This window comes from Aotus nancymaae, unplaced genomic scaffold, assembly GCF_030222135.1.
Source record: "Aotus nancymaae isolate 86718 unplaced genomic scaffold, 86718_ANA_hifiasm-v0.15.2.pri h1tg000059l, whole genome shotgun sequence".
Lineage (NCBI taxonomy): Eukaryota > Metazoa > Chordata > Mammalia > Primates > Aotidae > Aotus > Aotus nancymaae.
The window spans coordinates 4,795,542-4,811,852 of record NW_026988473.1 but is presented as its reverse complement, the minus strand read 5'-3'; the positions used below and the strand labels follow the sequence as shown (position 1 = coordinate 4,811,852).

At 50.5% G+C, this 16,311-nt stretch overlaps 1 protein-coding gene across 2 annotated transcripts; it reads left to right on the top strand.

The window, feature by feature from the left end:
* Window positions 1-1,280: 1,280 nt before the first annotated feature.
* SNX15 (sorting nexin 15) lies at window positions 1,281-16,011 on the top strand. 2 transcript variants are annotated; one of them, XM_012463015.3, is made up of 8 exons: window positions 1,281-1,484; window positions 7,418-7,453; window positions 7,666-7,786; window positions 10,076-10,191; window positions 10,293-10,440; window positions 10,753-10,896; window positions 14,578-14,835; window positions 15,162-16,011. In XM_012463015.3, the coding sequence occupies exons 1-8, from the start codon at window positions 1,386-1,388 to the stop codon at window positions 15,266-15,268; spliced, it is 1,029 nt and encodes a 342-aa protein (XP_012318438.1). In that variant the 5' UTR covers window positions 1,281-1,385; the 3' UTR covers window positions 15,269-16,011. The 2 variants fall into 2 exon arrangements, with proteins under 2 accessions (XP_012318438.1, XP_012318439.1); XM_012463016.3 differs by having other exon boundaries at window positions 15,151-16,011.
* The last annotated feature ends 300 nt before the right edge of the window (window positions 16,012-16,311 follow it).

Genomic DNA, 16,311 nt, shown 5'->3' with positions numbered 1-16,311 from the left:
TTTTCCCCCTGCTTCGCTTTTCTTGAGATGGAGTCTTGCTCTGTTGCCCAGGCTGGAGTGCAGTGGCCCGATCACAGCTCACTGCAGTCCCAACCTCCTGGGCTCAAGCCATCCACCCAGCTCAGCCTCCGGAGTAGCTGGAATTACAGGTGTGCACCACCACACCCAGCTAATTTTTGTTTTTTGTTTTTTGTTTTTTGTTTTGAGACGGAGTTTCGCTCTTGTTACCCAGGCTGGAGTGCAATGGCACGATCTCGGCTCACCGCAACCTCCGCCTCCTGGGTTCAGGCAATTCTCCCGCCTCAGCCTCCTGAGTAGCTAGGATTACAGGCACGCGCCACCATGCCCAGCTAATTTTTTGTATTTTCAGTAGAGACGGGGTTTCACCATGTTGACCAGGATGGTCTCGATCTCTTGACCTCGTGATCCACCTTCCTCCACTGCCCAAAGTGGGATTACAGGCATGAGCCACCACGCCCCGAGCCCCATTTTGGCTTTGATTTAACGGTGATTTTCATGACATCTGTGTTCTGGCAGCAAACCCACTGCAAAAAAGCTCCACTGCCCTAGGTAGATTATATTATAAACATTTCCATTCTACAGATAAGAAACTGAGGCTGCGTAGTTAGGGGAAAGTCCTACAGCTAATAAGAGTCGTGACTCAGAGCCCATGACACCATCCTGCTTCTCCAGCGTTCTTTGCTTCCTCTACTTTCCAGAAGATATGAATTGTGGAATCCTGTGGAGGGAGACAGGGAAATAATTTGACGTTGTCTTGCACATACTCGACACAATAAGCATCGGGTGGATGAGGCCGGGCGCGGTGGCTCACGCCTATAATCCCAGCACTTTGGGAGGCCGAGGCGGGTGGATCACGAGGTCAAGAGATCGAGACCATCCTGGTCAACAAGGTGAAACCCCGTCTCTACTAAAAAAATACAAAAATTAGCTGGGCATGGTGGCGCACGCCTGTAGCCCCAGCTACTCGGGAGGCTGAGGCAGGAGAATTGCTTGAACCCAGGAGGTGGAGGTTGCGGTGAGCCAAGATCGCGCCATTGCACTCCAGCCTGGGTAACAAGAGCGAAACTCCGTCTTAAAAAAAAAAAAAAAGAACAGAAATGAGACAAGTAATCACAACCTCCCCAACCGATCTTTCCAATTACCTAGGTTTACGCTTCACCACAGAGAGGGAACTTTTTAGACGCTCCCTTAGCCGAACGCCAGCGACCAGAACAGCGCTGTCACTTGCGATCAAATCCCTGCGCCGAAGGAAGAAGGGCGCAGGCCCGGGAGAAGCGGTGGCGGGTGGAGGCCGGGCTGGAGGGGTGGGGACGGCGAGGAGGTGGAGGCCGGTGCTCCGCTCCGCTTAGCTCCAGCTCGGTTTCATGTCCCGCCAGGCGAAGGATGACTTCCTGCGGCACTACACAGTGTCGGACCCCAGGACGCACCCTAAAGGCTACACCGAGTACAAAGTAACCGCGCAGGTGAGGTGGGGCCCAGCACTTCCTTTACCCTTTTAACCAGAGGAGCGCCGAGTTTTACCTTAAGGAAAAGCGCTGCAGCCTCTGCTCCCTATTTAGACGCCAGAAATGGGTTTCCCCTTTAAGGGGAGGTTGCGGTACGAGATTTGGTTTGCTGCTTTAACCATTAGGGGGCGGGGCCCTAGATGGGTGCTGTCTTTTTTAAAAGGGCGTGGACGGCCGTTCCCAGGTAGGCAAGGCGAGTGTGCCCACGCTCGGTGTGTAGGGTCTAGGCATCAAGCTGTGAATTCCTCTAAATTAACATGAAAACTCTGGTTTAACCCAAATATTAGTTAGTACGCCAATCTCGTAGAGTAAGTTTTGTTTATCGGTTTGTTTGATCTTACATAAAATCCCTTTAACGAGTTTAACCATTTTTAATTTTTCAAAAAATAATACTGGTCAATGGTTGAAGAAAATTCATGCAGTTCAGACTGATTAAGGAGCAAGTCGCCATATCAAGGTCACAGCAGGAAGTCAATAGGCTAGAGTTGATATGTGAAGCAATAGCAACATCGTAAGTACATTTTATAGAGACATGGAGGAAACCATGAAAATAATTAAAAGTAAAACAATAAAACAGGACACCTGTAGAATGATATACAAGAATTGGTAACAAGGAAGTTCCCCAGGAAGAGGAACTAGGTCACTGGGGACAGGAGTTAGGAGAAGACTTTTTACTGTAATTTTTTTGTACTTTTAGAATTTTCAACTAGCCGACTTTTGACCTTTTTTTTTTTTTTTTTTTTTTTTTTTTGAGATGCACCCCAGGCTGGGGTGCAGTGGCGCGATCTCAGCTTACTGCAACTTCTGCTTCCCAGGTTCAAGCGATTCTCCTGCCTCAGCCTCCCAAGTAGCTGGGACAGGCGCATGCCACCACAGCTAATTTTTCGTATTTTTAGTAGAGACGGGTTTTCACCGTGGTTAGCCAGGATGGTCTCGATCTCCTGACCCCATGCTCTGCCTGCCTTGGCGTCCCAAAGTGCTGGGATTATAGGCGTGAGCCACCGTGCCTGGCCAACTAGGCGACTATTAAGCTGGTATATTAGTTAACTATAAAAGCTAAGCAAGCACATAAGGACACTTTCAAAGTGATCTAAGTGCAGAATCTTAGCTATTTATGCTTTCCCCAAATCTTTTGTCTTTTCTATGCCTAAATAAATGCAAATAAGGCCAGGCTCAGTGGCTCACACCTGTAAATCCCAGCACTTTGGGAGGCTGAGGCAGATGGATCGTTTGAGCTCAGGAGTTTGAGACAAACCTGGGCAACATAGCGAGACCCTGACTCAATATTTAAAAAAACAACACACACACACACAAAACTTAAAAAAAAATTTTTTTAATGCAAATAAAAAGATTGTCCCTGGGAAGACAGACCGGAGGTGGGATTGGTGTGGGAACTTTTTCTTTTTTCCTTTCCTTTCCTTTTCTTTTTTGAGACAGAGTCTCGCTCTGTCACAGAGGCTGGAGTGCAGTGGCACAATCTCAGCTCACTGCAACTTCTGCCTCCTGGGTTCAGCCTCAGCCTCAGCCTCAGCCTCCTGAGCAGCTGAGACTACAGGCGCATGCCACCATGTCTGGTTAATTTTTTTTTATTTTTAGTGTAGACAGGATTTCACCATGTTAGCCAGGCTGGTCTCAAACTTCTGACCTCAAGTGATCTGCCTGCCTTGGCCTCCCAGAGTGCTAGGATTATAGGTGTGAGCCATCGTGCCTGGCTGGAACTGTAACCTTTTCTTGTAAGTCTTCCCAGTGGCTTTTTTGTGTCATTGCTTGCTTTGTTTTGTTCTTGAGATAGTCTCACTCTGTTGCCTGGGCTGGAGTGAAGTGGCTTGATCTCAGCTCACTGCAAACCTCTGCCTCCCGGGTTCAGATTCTCCCACCCTTAACCTCCCAAGTAGCTGGGACTACAGGCACATGCCATTATGCCTAGCAACTTTTCATACTTTTTGGCAGAGACAGCGTTTCACCATGTTAGCCAGGCTGATCTGGAACTCCTGACCTCAAGTGATCCACCCACCTTGGCCTCCCAAAGTTCTGGGATTACAGGTGTGAACCATTGCACCTGGCCACTTTTTTCCCCTTTTTTTTTTTTTGAGACGGAGTCTCTCTCTGCTGCCCAGGCTGGAGTGCAATGGCGTGATCTCAGCTCACTGCAACCTCTGCCTCCCAGGTTCCAGTGATTCTCCTGCCTGAGCCTCCCAAGTAGCTGGGAGTATAGGTGCATGCCACCACGCCCTGCTAATTTTTATATTTTTAGTAGAGACAGGGTTTCAGCATGTTGGTCAGGCTGGTCTCCAACTCCTGACCTCAGGTGATCTGCCTGCCTCAGCCTCCCAAAGTGCTAGGATTATGGGCATGAGCCACCTCGCCTGGCCGTGTTTTACTTTCTTTACTCAATATTATGTTTTTGGAATTTATCCATGCTGTTGCATATTTCAGTAGTTTGGGGATTTTAGGGGGTTTTGTTTGTTTGTTTTGAGACAGGGTCTTACTCTGTCACCCCGGCTGGAGGGCAGTGGTGTGATCTTGCAGTGTCCACCTTCCTGGCTCAAGCCATCCTCCTTCCTTATCCTCCCCAGTAGCTGGGACCACAGGTGTGAGCCACCAAGCCCAGCTGATTTTTGTATTTTTTTTGCAGAGATGGGGTTTTGCCATGCTGTCCAGGCTGGAGAAGTTTGTTCTTTGTTATTGATGTGTAGTAGCCCATTGTATGAATTTATCACTGTTTCTTCATTTATTCTCCTGTTGGACATTTGGGTTGTCTTGAAAAAAATTTTAAGTCATAAAGTTGTACGAACATTCATATACAAATTTTTTTATGGATTTATACACTAATTTCTCCTTGGTATATACCTAGGAATGGAATTGGTGGATCATAGGAAAGGTGTATGTATATATAGCTTTACTAGAAATTGCAGTCACCTCTGGAATCTTCAAAGAGAAAAAAGAAATTGGCAACAGTTTCCCAGAGTGACTGTACCATTTTATACTTCCATTCTCAGCAGCACTTGCTGTCATCAGTATCTTTCCTGTTCATTTCAGCCATTTTTGCTGGGTTGTGTGGTGTCTAACCGGAGTGTTAATTTGTATTTCTCTGATGACTAAAATGATCTTGAGCATATTTTCAGAGTCTTCTTGGCCATTTAAACATTTTCTTTTGTGGGAGGTGCCGGTTCAAGTATTTTGGCCTTTTTTTTTTTTTTTGAGATGGAGTCTTGCTCTGTCACCCAGGTTGGAGTGCAGTGGCGTGATTTTGGCTCACTGCAACCTCCACCTCCTGAGTTCAAGCTGATTCTTCTGCTTCTGCCTCCCAAGTAGCTGGGATTACAGCTGGGATTACAGCCACAACACGTGGCTGATTTTTGTATTTTTAGTAGAGATGGGGTTTCACCCTGTTGGCCATGCTGGTCTCAAACTCCTGATCTCAGATGATCCTGCCCGCCTTGGCCTCCCAAAGTGCTGGGATTACAGGTGTGAGCCACTGTGTCCAGCTGCATTTTGCCCATTTTTAAAAGTCATTTGTCTTAAAATTGATCTGTAGGAGAGCTTGATCAGTTCTGGATATGAGTCCTTTATCAGGTGTATATTCGTATATGTTGTTTTTATTTTCTTTCATTTTATTTTTTTGAGATAAGTCTTGCTCTACTGCCCAGGCTAGAGTGTGGTGGCGTGATCACAGCTCCCAGCAGCCTCAACTTCCTGGGCTCCAGCCATCCTCCTCCCACCTCAGTCTTCTGAATAGCTGGGACACAGGCTCATGCCACCACACCCAGCTAATTTTTTTTTTTTTGAGACAGAGTCTTGCTCTGTTGCCCAGGCTGGCATGCAGTGGCATGATCTTGGCTCACTGCAACCTCTGCCTCCCAGGTTCAAGCAATTCTCCTGCCTCAGCCTCCTGAGTAGAGTAGCTGGGACTAGAGGCATGCGCCACCACACTTGGCTAATTTATATTTTTAGTAGAGAGTGGGTTTCACCATGTTGGCCGGGCTGATCTTGAACTCTTGACCTCAAGTGATTCGCCCACCCTCAGCCTCCCAAAGTGCTGGATTACAGGCATGAGCCACCACACCCAGCCATTTTTGAATTTTTTGGTAGACACAGGGTTTCGCCATGTGGCCCAGGCTAGTCTCAAACTCCTGAGCTCAAGCAATTCACCCACCTCAGCCTTTCAAAGTGCTGAGATTACAGGTGTGAGCCACCACACCTGGCTACTCAATTTTTTTTTTTTTTTTTTTTTTTTTTTAGACAGAGTCTTGCTCTGTCACCCAGGCTGGAATGCAATGGTGCAGTCGTGGCTCACTGCAACCTCAGCCTCCCGAGTTCAATCGATTCTCCTGCTTCAGCCTCCCAAGTAGCTGTGACTACAGGTGTCTACCACCATGCCCAGCTAATTTTTTTTATTTTTAATAGAGATGGGGTTTCACTATAATAGCCAGGATGGTCTCAATCTCCTGACCTCGTGATCCGCCTGCCTCGGTCTCCCAAAGTGTCGGGATTACAGGCGTGAGCCACCTCGCCCAGCACTCAGTGATTTTTAAGTAGTTTCTTTTACCAGAATATTTTAGGCAGTTCTCTGTTGTCATAAGCCAAGGCCAGGGTTTGAGTCCCAGCTGTCCTTCTTACTTGGTATGTGACCTTGTATGGCCACCCCTCTCAGAACCTCCATTTCCTCATCTTTTAAGTGGGCATGTTAATTATGTCTGCCTCAGTGGGGTCTAGGATAAGGAATAGGAGATGTTTTTATTTATTTAGTGTGTGAAAGACAGCGTCTCACTGTCTCCAGGCTGGAGTGCGGTGGTGTGATCTCAGCTCACTGCAATCTCTGCCTCCCATGCTCAAGTGATCCTCCCACCTCAGCCTTCCAAGTAGCTGGGACTACAGGTGTGTCACGCCACCACACCCAGCTAACTTTTTGTATTTTTTGCAGAGACTGGGTATCACTATGTTGCCCAGGCTGGTCTCAAACTCTTGGACTCAAGTGATCTGCCCACCTGGGCCCCCTAAAGTGTTGGTATTACAGGCATGAGCCACTGTGCCCAGCATAGGAGATGTTATTAAACCATCAAATACCCTAAACCATAGGACATTATTTTAAAATTATTATGAACATAACATGATGAAAACTGAATCCTGTTTTCACCTCAAACCCATCCGCCTTTCCAGGGGACTTTAGCTCCAGCGATGGTTCCTTCTGTGTCCAGGGTGCTGAAGCACAGGACTTTCTCCCTTAAGGAAGGGTGTTCCTGAGGCAGAACCTCCCTTCTTTGGAGATTTGGGGTTATTTGGTTTCAGAAGGAGATGCAGGGACTTGGCCTGTTCAAGGAACTGGGGTAAAAATTGGGCTGATGGCCATGCGCAGTGGCTCACGCCTGTAATCCCAGCACTTTGGGAGGCCAAGGTAGGTGGATCACTTGAGGTCAGGAGTTGGAGACCAGTCTGGCCAACAATGTGAAACCTGTCTTTACTAAAGATACAAAAAATTAGCCGGGTGTTATGGTGCGTGCCTATAATCCCAGCTACTCGGGAGGCTGAAGCAGGAGAATGGCTTGAACTGGGGAGGTGGAGGTTTCAGTGAACCAAGATCATGCCATTGCACTCCAGCCTACAGGGCAAGGCTCTGTCTCAAAACAAAATATTGTTGGGCTGAGGTTGGAGTAGTCCAAATGGGCCTTCAGGGTTCCTCCTGTTTGACAGATGGAGAAACTGAGGTGCATAGTGGAAAAATTGCTGAGGTTACACTCAAAGGCTTAAAGCCAGGGTGCCTTGATGCCAGATCCCAGTGGCCAAAGGACACTGCCCCTTGCGGGGGACTAGGAGGCGTCTGGGCATGACAGGGTGAGAAGGTATCAGTTGGTGGTCTCTGGTCTCAACTGGCTCTTGCCTTTCTTTCTCAGTTCATCTCAAAGAAGGACCCAGAGGATGTCAAAGAGGTGAGGCTCCTGGGAGGAAGAGGGAAGTTGCAGATCTGGAAACTGACAAGGAGCAGTTGGTAACTCTGTTTGAACACCGGCCCTCCTTCCTCCCCGGCCCTGGGCAAAGCAGTGCTGCATCCTGATCCTCACACCCCCTGGGGGCAGACTGGGCATGGAGGTGGCTGCCTCCCACCATTGCCAGTCCCAGGCAAGTCTTGTGTCCCTCGTAGGTGGTCGTCTGGAAGCGGTACAGCGACTTCCGCAAGCTGCATGGAGACCTGGCCTACACCCACCGCAACCTCTTCCGCCGCCTGGAGGAGTTCCCTGCTTTTCCCCGGGCCCAGGTGTTTGGTGAGTGTTAGATCCGGGCACTCAGGCCGAAGATAGAGGGAGCATTGGGCAAAGGGGACATCTGCCAGTGGGGGCTGGATAGAGAGGGACTGAATCTCTGGGCAGATACACGTTTGGAAGGGCCTTTAGGGATGACCTTATTTGACAGATGAGGAAACTGAGGCTCAGAGCAGCCTAACCCTGTATATTGCGCTTTTTTCTTTTTTTTTTTTTTTTTGAGACGGAGTCTCACTGTATCGTCCAGGCTGGAGTGCAATGGCATGATCTCGGCTCCCCGCAACCTCCGCCTCCCGGGTTCAAGCAATTCCCCTGTCTCAGCCTCCCAAGTAGCTGGGACTACAGGTGCGTGCCACCACACCCAGCTAATTTTTTAAGTAGAGACGGGGTTTTACCATGTTGGTCAGGCTGGTCTCGAACCCCTGACCTTGTGATCCACCCGCCTCAGCCTCCCAAAGTGCTGGGGTATTGAGCCTTTTAACATTCCTGTCGGGCCAGGTGCAGTGGCTCATGCCTGTAATCCCAGGGTTTTGGGAGGCCAAGGCGGGTGGCTCACCTGAGGTCAGTAGTTCGAGACCAGTCTGACCAACATGGTGAAACCCTATTTCTACCAAAAGTACAAAAAATTAGCCAGGCGTGGTGGCACATGCCTGTAATCCCAGCTACTCGGGAGCCTGAGGGAGGAGACTCACTTGAACCCAGGAGGCGGAGGTTGCAGTGAGCCAAGATCGCGCCACTGCACTCCAGCCTGGGCAACAAAAGTGAAACTCTGTCTCAAAAAAAAAAAAATTCCTGTCTTTATTAGCTCCATTTTCTTTTTCTTTTTTATTATTGTTGACAGCCTCACTTTGTTGCCCAGGCTGGAGTACAGTGGCACTATCTTGGCTCACTGCAATTTCCACCTTCCAGGTTCAAGCGATTCTCCCGCCTCAGCCTCCCAAGTAGCTGGGATTACAGGCATGCACCACCCCACCTGGCTAATTTTTGTATTTTTAGTAGAGACAGGGTTTCACCATGTTGGCAGGCTGGTCTCGAATGCCTGACCTCAAGTGATCTCCTGCCTTGGCCTCTCAAAGTTCTAGGATTACAGGTGTGAACCACTGCACCCAGCCTATTAGCTCCATTTACAAGGTAAGGGAGCTGAGGCTCAGTGAGGTGAAGGGTCTTGGCCTGTAGGTGGCAGAACCAGGATTCCTTGCCACAGCTGCACAGCTGGGATTTCCTGTAGACCTGTGCCTTCCAAAACAGTAGCCATGAGCCCTGTGTGGCTGAGGAGCACTTGGGATGAGAGTAGCTGGGACTATTGGCGCACGCCACCATGCCCAGCTAATTTTTATATTTTTAGTAGAGACAGGGTTTCACCATGTTGGCCATGCTGGTCTTGAACTCCTGACCTCAAGTGATCTACTTGCCTCGGCCTCCCAAAGTGCTGGGATTACAGGCATGAGCCACCGTGCCTGGCCGAGATGTTCTTTTGAAGCAAGGAGAAGGATCGCTGCTGTCAGGCCAGTGGGGAGTGCCGCAGACTGGCCACACAGTAACTGGACCAGAGTTAGCCTGCTCTATTTAATACTTAGGACAGAGCAATGAAACTGTGGCTCAAACCTGTAATCTCAGCACTTTGGGAGGCCAAGGCAGGTGAATCAGTTGAGCTCAGAAGTTCAAGACCAGCCTGGGAAACATGGCAAAACCCCATCTCTACAAAAAATACAAAAGTTAGCCAGGCATGGAGGTGTGCGCCTATAGTCCCAGCTACTTGGGAGGCTGAGGTGGAAAGGCAGGTTGATCCCAGGAGGCAGAGGTTGCAGTGAGCTGAGATCACTGTACACCCACCAGCCTGGGTAACAGAGCCAGGCCCTGTCTCAAAAAATAAACAGGGAGGCTACTTGCTGTGTGACCTTGGGCAAGTCACTTTACCTCTCTGAGCCTTACTTTTCTCCTCATTAGATCAAAGCCATCAGAAATGCTTTTGTTTCTTGTTAACTACCTAGGTCTCCCTGTATAGAATATGATATTCACAAGGGCAGAGACTTGTGTCTCCCCTGTACACCTGAGCCTAGCATATAGTAGGTGCTCAGTAAACATCTGGCAAATGAATGAATAGGGAGACTGATCCCTCCTGGAAGCCCCTACCTCACCCCAGGAGGAGCCGGGGAAGACTGCTGGGAAGATGGGTAGGAGGGCAGTGAGTTGCTAAGAGCATCTCTGGCAGGACCAGGAAAAGTGGCTTTGGGGCAGAAGCCTCTGTGAGTCACCACCACTCTCCCCTCTTCCTTGTCGTGGGGGCTGTAGGCCGGTTTGAAGCCTCAGTGATTGAGGAGCGGCGAAAGGGGGCAGAGGACCTGCTTCGCTTCACGGTGCACATACCTGCGCTCAACAACAGCCCCCAGCTCAAGGAGTTTTTCCGGGTATGTGCACCCGGTCCTTCCATCTTCCCAGAACCTGGGCCACGTACGTGCCACCGGATTGCACCCCATGACTCCCCATGGCTGGTCTTTCTGTCCTGCAGGGTGGGGAGGTGACCCGACCCTCAGAAGCGTCCAGGGACCTGCACATCCTGCCACCCCCTCTGATCCCCACCCCACCCCCTGATGACCCCCGGCTGCCCCAGCCGCTCCCTGCAGAAAGGAGGGGCTTCGAGGAATTGGAGGTGCCAGGTACATCGGGGTGGGAGGAGGGAACCAGGGCTGGAGGGTGCAGAGTGGGGAGGGAGCCCACACTCCCTCCTCAGCGATCTTAGTGAGAAATGTGTGTGTGTCCCGGGTCTGTCGCTTGCTGGCTGAGGAACTTTGGGCAGGTCCTTTTCCTTCTCTGAACTACAGTTTGGTAATCTGTAAAATGGGCGCAAACTCTAATAATAGGCTTGTCTATGCCCGTGGTTGCTGCAAGGGTTTAGGGAGAGAGTAATTCCATTTTGAAAGCTGAGAAATAAATGCAGGTATTCATGTCCCCAATTATCTCTTCCTCAGCGGACCCCCCACCATCCAGCCCTGCCCAGGAGGCCCTGGATCTCCTCTTTAACTGTGGGAGCACCGAGGAGGCGTCCGGTTCCCCTGCCCGAGGCCCCCTCACTGAGGCTGAGCTTGCACTCTTCGACCCCTTCTCCAAGGAAGGTAATGAGCTGGGACAGCCGGGAAGGAGCCAGGGCAGGATATCCTTGGGACAGGGAGGAAGGCAGAGCCTCACTAGCCTGCTCAGTGCCTGCGCAGATCTGAGAAAGATACCCCCTCCACAATGCTGCCCTTTGGGCCAATAGCAGCTTCATTGAGAATTAGAAGCCCCGTGCCAGGGCTCATGCGTGGTGTGCTGGATGCCCCTGTGCAGCGAGTAGCCACGAGGAAGGAAAAGACGCACTTCCCACGTTGGGGCCGTCTCACTGAGAAGGCTTTAGAAAGAGCCAGGTCACACTGCCCTGGGACATTTTAGTTCCTTCCGTGAAAGCTCATGGTGGGAGTTCAGGGTCTGGCTGCAGATCTTGAAGGCAAGAGGCCTGCTGGTCAATGGGGATGAGGTCTGAGCTCAAAGAGCAGCCACAAAGGGAAACCCCTCTGGGGGCCTGGAGCCACTGGCATTTGGGGACGCCAGAGATAGAAGGGCCCCCCGATGGAGGTCAGGGTCCTGGGCACCTTCTTGCTCTGAGATCCTGGGACTTGACAGTCCCAAGTTCCGAGACACTGGAGTTTTTCATTCTAAGATTTGGCAAGGCCTGGCACAGTTACTTAAACCTGTAATCTCAACACTTTGGGAGGCTGGGGCAGGAAGATCATGTAAGCCCAGGAATTCAAGACCAGCCTGGGCAATATAGTGAGACCCCATGTCTGTTATTCTTTTTTTTTGAGACGGAATCTCACTCTGTCACCCAGCCTGGAGCTCAGTGATGCAATCTCTGCTCACTGCAACCTCTCGGGTTCAAGCCATTCTTCTGCCTCAGCCTCCCGAGTAGCTAGGACTACAGGCACACGCCACGGTGCCTGACTAATTTTTGTATTTTTAGTAGAGAAGAGGTTTCACCATGTGGTGAGGCTGGTCTTGAACTCCTGACCTCAAGTGATCTGCCCATCTCAGCCTCCTTAAGTGCTGGAATTATGGGCGTGAGCCACAGCACCTGGCCTGTTATTCTTAGAATTAAAAACTTAAATAAGGCCAGGCATGGTGGCTCACACCTGTAACTCCAGCACTTTGGGAAGCCAAGACAGGCAGATCATGAGGTCAAGAGATTGAGACCATCCTGGCCAACATGGTGAAACCTGTCTCTACTAAAAATACAAAAATTATCTGGACGTGCTGGCGCGCGCACCTGTAGTCCCGGCTACTTGGGAGGCTGAGGCAGGAGAATCGTTTGAATCTGGGAGGTGGAAGTTGCAGTGAGCCGAGATTGCGCCACTGCACTCCAGCCTGGTGACAGAGCAAGACTCTGTCTCAGAAAGATAAATAAATACAAAAATTAAAATTAAAAACTTACATAAGGCCAGGCATGGTGGCGCGCACCTGTAGTCCAGCTACTCGGGAGGCTGAGACAGGAGAATCGCTTGAACCCGGGAGGTGAGGCTGTTGCAGTGAGCCGAGATCATGCCATTGCACTCCAGCCTGGGCAGCAGAGCAAGACTCCATCTCAAAAAGAAACCAACAAAGCAAAACCTATTTTAAAAATAGAAGGAAAAGAAAAAATTTGCCAAGTTTATGATGTCACTGCTGGCATGGTGTGGAGTGGCTGGTCCCACTCAGGGATAATCATGGGAGAGTTTCCATTTTGATCTGAGCGGTTTTAAGCCTGTTTTGTTGGTGTCCCTTCTTCACCCTTTGGTGACCTCCTGGGCAGACAAACCCATGGCTTTCTGGTCAGTTTAAGGCATGTGAGCTCTCTCCCTCAGGCAAGAAAAAGTCTAGTCCTGGCGGGGCGCAGCGGTTCATGCCTATAATCCCAGCACTTAGGGAGTCCGAGTTGGGTGGATCATGAGGTCAAGAGTGAAACCCCATCACTACTAAAAATACAAAAAATTAGTCGGACGTGGTGGCGCATGCCTGTAGTCCCAGCTACTCGGGAGGCTGAGGCAGGAGAATCACTTGAACCCAGGAGGCGGAGGTTGCAGTGAGCCGAGATCGCACCACAGCACTCCAACCTGGGCGACAGAGTGAGACTCCATCTCAGAAAAAAAAAAAAAAGTCTAATCCTGTCTGAATTAGGACCGCCGTCTCCCGGTCTCAGCCTCCCCACTCCGCCTGGCTCAAGCCTGACCAGTGACCTGCGGCTGTGAGGAATCTCCTTTCACTTTTTTTTTTTTTTGAGACAGAGTTTTGTTCTTGTTGCCCAGGCTGGCATGCAGTGGCACGATCACTCACAGTAACCTCCGCCTCCTGGGTTCAAGCGATTCTTCTGCCTCAGCCTCCTAAGTAGCGGGGATTACAGGCATGCGCCACCATGCCCAGCTAATTTTGTAGTTTTAGTAGAGACAAAGTTTCTCCATGTTGGTTAGGCTGGTCTCCAACTCCCAACCTCAGGTGATCCACCCACCTCGGCCACCCAGGGTGTTGGGATTACAGGCATGAGCCACTGTGCCTAGCCTTTTTTTTTTTTTTTTTTTTTGAGATCGAGTCTTGCTCTGGATTGCCCAGGCTGGAGTGCAGTGGCACAATGTCACCTCACTCCAACCTCCGCCTGCTGGATTCAAGCAATTCTCCTGCCTCAGCCTCCCGAGTAGCTGAAACTATAGACGAGTGCCACCTGGCTGATTTTTGTATTTCTAGTAGAGATAGGGTCTTGCCATGTTGGTCAGGCTGGTCTCGAACTCCTGACCTCAAGTGATCTAGCTGCCTCAGCCTCCCAGAGTGCTGAGATTACAGGCGTGAGCCATGGCGCCTGGCTCTTTACTTTTCCAGTTCTGCTTCCCAGAGTGCTGAGATTATGGGCGTGAGCCATGGCGCCTGGCTCTTTACTTTTCCTGTTCTGCTTCCTCCCTTCCCTGCTCCTGACTCTCCAGTGTTTGGGAGTGGGACAAAGGAATGAGAGGGAAAGGCAGCGTTGGTGTCCCGGGGCTGTTGTGCCTGGCCTCTGGGTGGCAGGCATCCAAGTGCTCTGCCCTTCTGCCAGCTGAGGCCCTGCTGGACAGGAGCTTTACTATTTTCTCTCTCTCTTTTTTTTTTTTGGAGACAGAGTTTGCTCTGTTGTCACCAGGCTAGAGAACAGTGGTGCGATCACAGGTCATTGCGATCTCTACCTCCTAGGCTCAAGTGATCTCCCACCTCAGCCTCCTGAATAGCTGGGACAGAACCACAGGCATTCACCATCATGCCCAGCTAAGTTTTTTAATTTTTGTAGAGATGAGAGGTCACTGTGTTGCCCAGGCTGGTCTCAAACTCCTGGGTTCAAGTAGTCCTCCCACCTCAATCTCCCAAAGTGCTGGATTATAGGCATGAGCCACTGTGTCCAGCCAGGATCTTTTCAAGACCCTTCACAGACAGCTCCTGTAAGACAGTCACTCAGCATATGGGAGGTTTCAGTGAGCTGAGATCATGCCATTGCACTCCAGCCTGGGCAACAAGAATGAAGCTCTGTCTGAAAAAAAAAAAAAAAAAAAAAGGGAAGATAAGGCTGTTTTTACAAAAGCACGTGAACCCTATCAATCAAATAGATCATAGCTAGTTTTTGATCCACAGGCGACTTCTGGATTGCTCTGGCATTGGTCCCCTCCACTGGGGACATGCTGATATCCTGATGGACAAGAGACGTCCGGGAATTGGGCAGAGGGCCTTGGGAAAGGAAGGGCTCGTCTAGTCTGAGTCCTCTCTGATTGCAGAAGGTGCAACCCCCAGCCCCACCCATGTGGCTGAGCTGGCAACTATGGAGGTGGAGTCGGGAAGGCTGGACCAGGAACCCTGGGAACCAGGAGGGCAGGAAGAGGAAGAGGACGGGGAAGAAGGGCCCACCCCTGCCTATCTAAGCCAGGCCACAGAGCTCATCACCCAGGCCCTGCGTGATGAGAAGGCAGGCGCCTACGCTGCCGCGCTCCAGGGCTACCGAGATGGTGTACACGTCTTACTCCAGGGAGTGCCCAGTGAGTAGGGACTGAGGGTGGAGGGTCAGGCCTGGGTCCCAGATGGGGCAGTGAAGAAGGGAGCAAAAAACAAGCACTTCAAGAATCAGGAGCTCTTGCTCCTCACTGACCAGCTGTGTAACCTTGGGCAGATTTTTGTTTCTGTTTCTTTTTTTAACCTCTTGTGCCCTCAGGTTTCTTATTTGTGGAATGGGGAGAATGGACGCTGGGCCCCCGGGAGGAGGGAAAAGCACATGGTGATGCTCTGTGAATTGTAAAGGACCAGACTAGGGGTTCCGACTAGACCAGTGGTGCCCAGGTGCCTCAGCTGAGCAGTCTCTCCACAGGTGACCCATTGCCTGCCCGCCAGGAAGGTGTGAAGAGGAAGGCAGCCGAGTACCTGAAGCGGGCAGAGGAGATTCTGCGCCTGCACCTGTCCCAGCTCCCACCCTGATGGGGAGTGGGTCCTTCCCTGGGACTCTCGCTCCAGCACTGCCAGCCCCTTGTCCTCTCCCCAGGGCCTGGCCCTACCTCCTGGTCTTATAACCCCAGGGGCCATTTCTGAAGGTAACTGGACCACGAATTAGAAAAATAATGAATCTCAGCTCCCTAACTACACCTACCACCTTGGAATCAAGGACTCACACTTCGGACCCTGTCTTTTTTTTTTTTTTTTTTTTTGAGATGGAGTCTCACTCTGTCACCCAGGCTGGAGTGCAGTGATGTGATCACAGCTCACTGCAACCTTTGCCTCCCAGGTTCAAGCGATTCTCCTGTCTCAGCCTCCCCAGTAGCTGGGATTGTAGGCACTCACCACCACGCCCAGCTAATATTTTGTATTTTTAGTAGAGACGGGATTTCACCATGTTGGCCAGGCTGCTCTGGAACTCCTGACCTCAAATGATCCGCCTGCCTCAGCCTCCCAAAGTGCTGAGGTTACAGGCATGAGTCACCGTGCCTGGCCCCTGCCTGTCTGTCTTGATGTGTGAGCAGCAGCTATGGTCATTAAACCATTAGCTTACCCCTCTAGAACGGGTCTGCAAACTCCCACCTGCAGACGGATCCGGCCCACCTCCTTTTTAATGTAAGGCCTGTGAGTTACAGTGGTTTTTACATTTTTTTTAATTAAAAAAATCTAATACTCTGTGACAGGTGAAAATTATATGAGTCTATAAATAAAACTTGTTGGAAAACAAATAGGCTGATTCATTAGTATTGTGATGGCTGCGTTCGCGCTACACTGGCAGCTGAACAGTTGCAGAGTTGAGTCTTTGCCGCCTGCAAATCCCAAAACGTGGCCCTTTGCAGAAAGCATTTGCTGATCCCTGAGCTATAAAATAGGGAGTATAGTCTCCAGGGAAACAGAAAATGACAAGCCGATGGAGCCGTTTTATTGGGTGGAAGGGACGAAGGAGAGGAACCCAAAGCGGGGGTACCTGTCTCGGAGGCCCCAAAGCCGAATACGGATTGCTCAGCTGGCTGGAGCCCTGCAGGACT

Bases quoted from the DNA above. Each gene is read 5' to 3' on its own strand.
- SNX15 (XM_012463015.3), top strand. From the start codon at position 1,386: ATGTCCCGCCAGGCGAAGGATGACTTCCTGCGGCACTACACAGTGTCG. The intron at 7,454-7,665 runs GTGAGGCTCCTG...TGTCCCTCGTAG, and splicing joins ACCCAGAGGATGTCAAAGAG to GTGGTCGTCTGGAAGCGGTA. The intron at 7,787-10,075 runs GTGAGTGTTAGA...TGGGGGCTGTAG, and splicing joins TCCCCGGGCCCAGGTGTTTG to GCCGGTTTGAAGCCTCAGTG.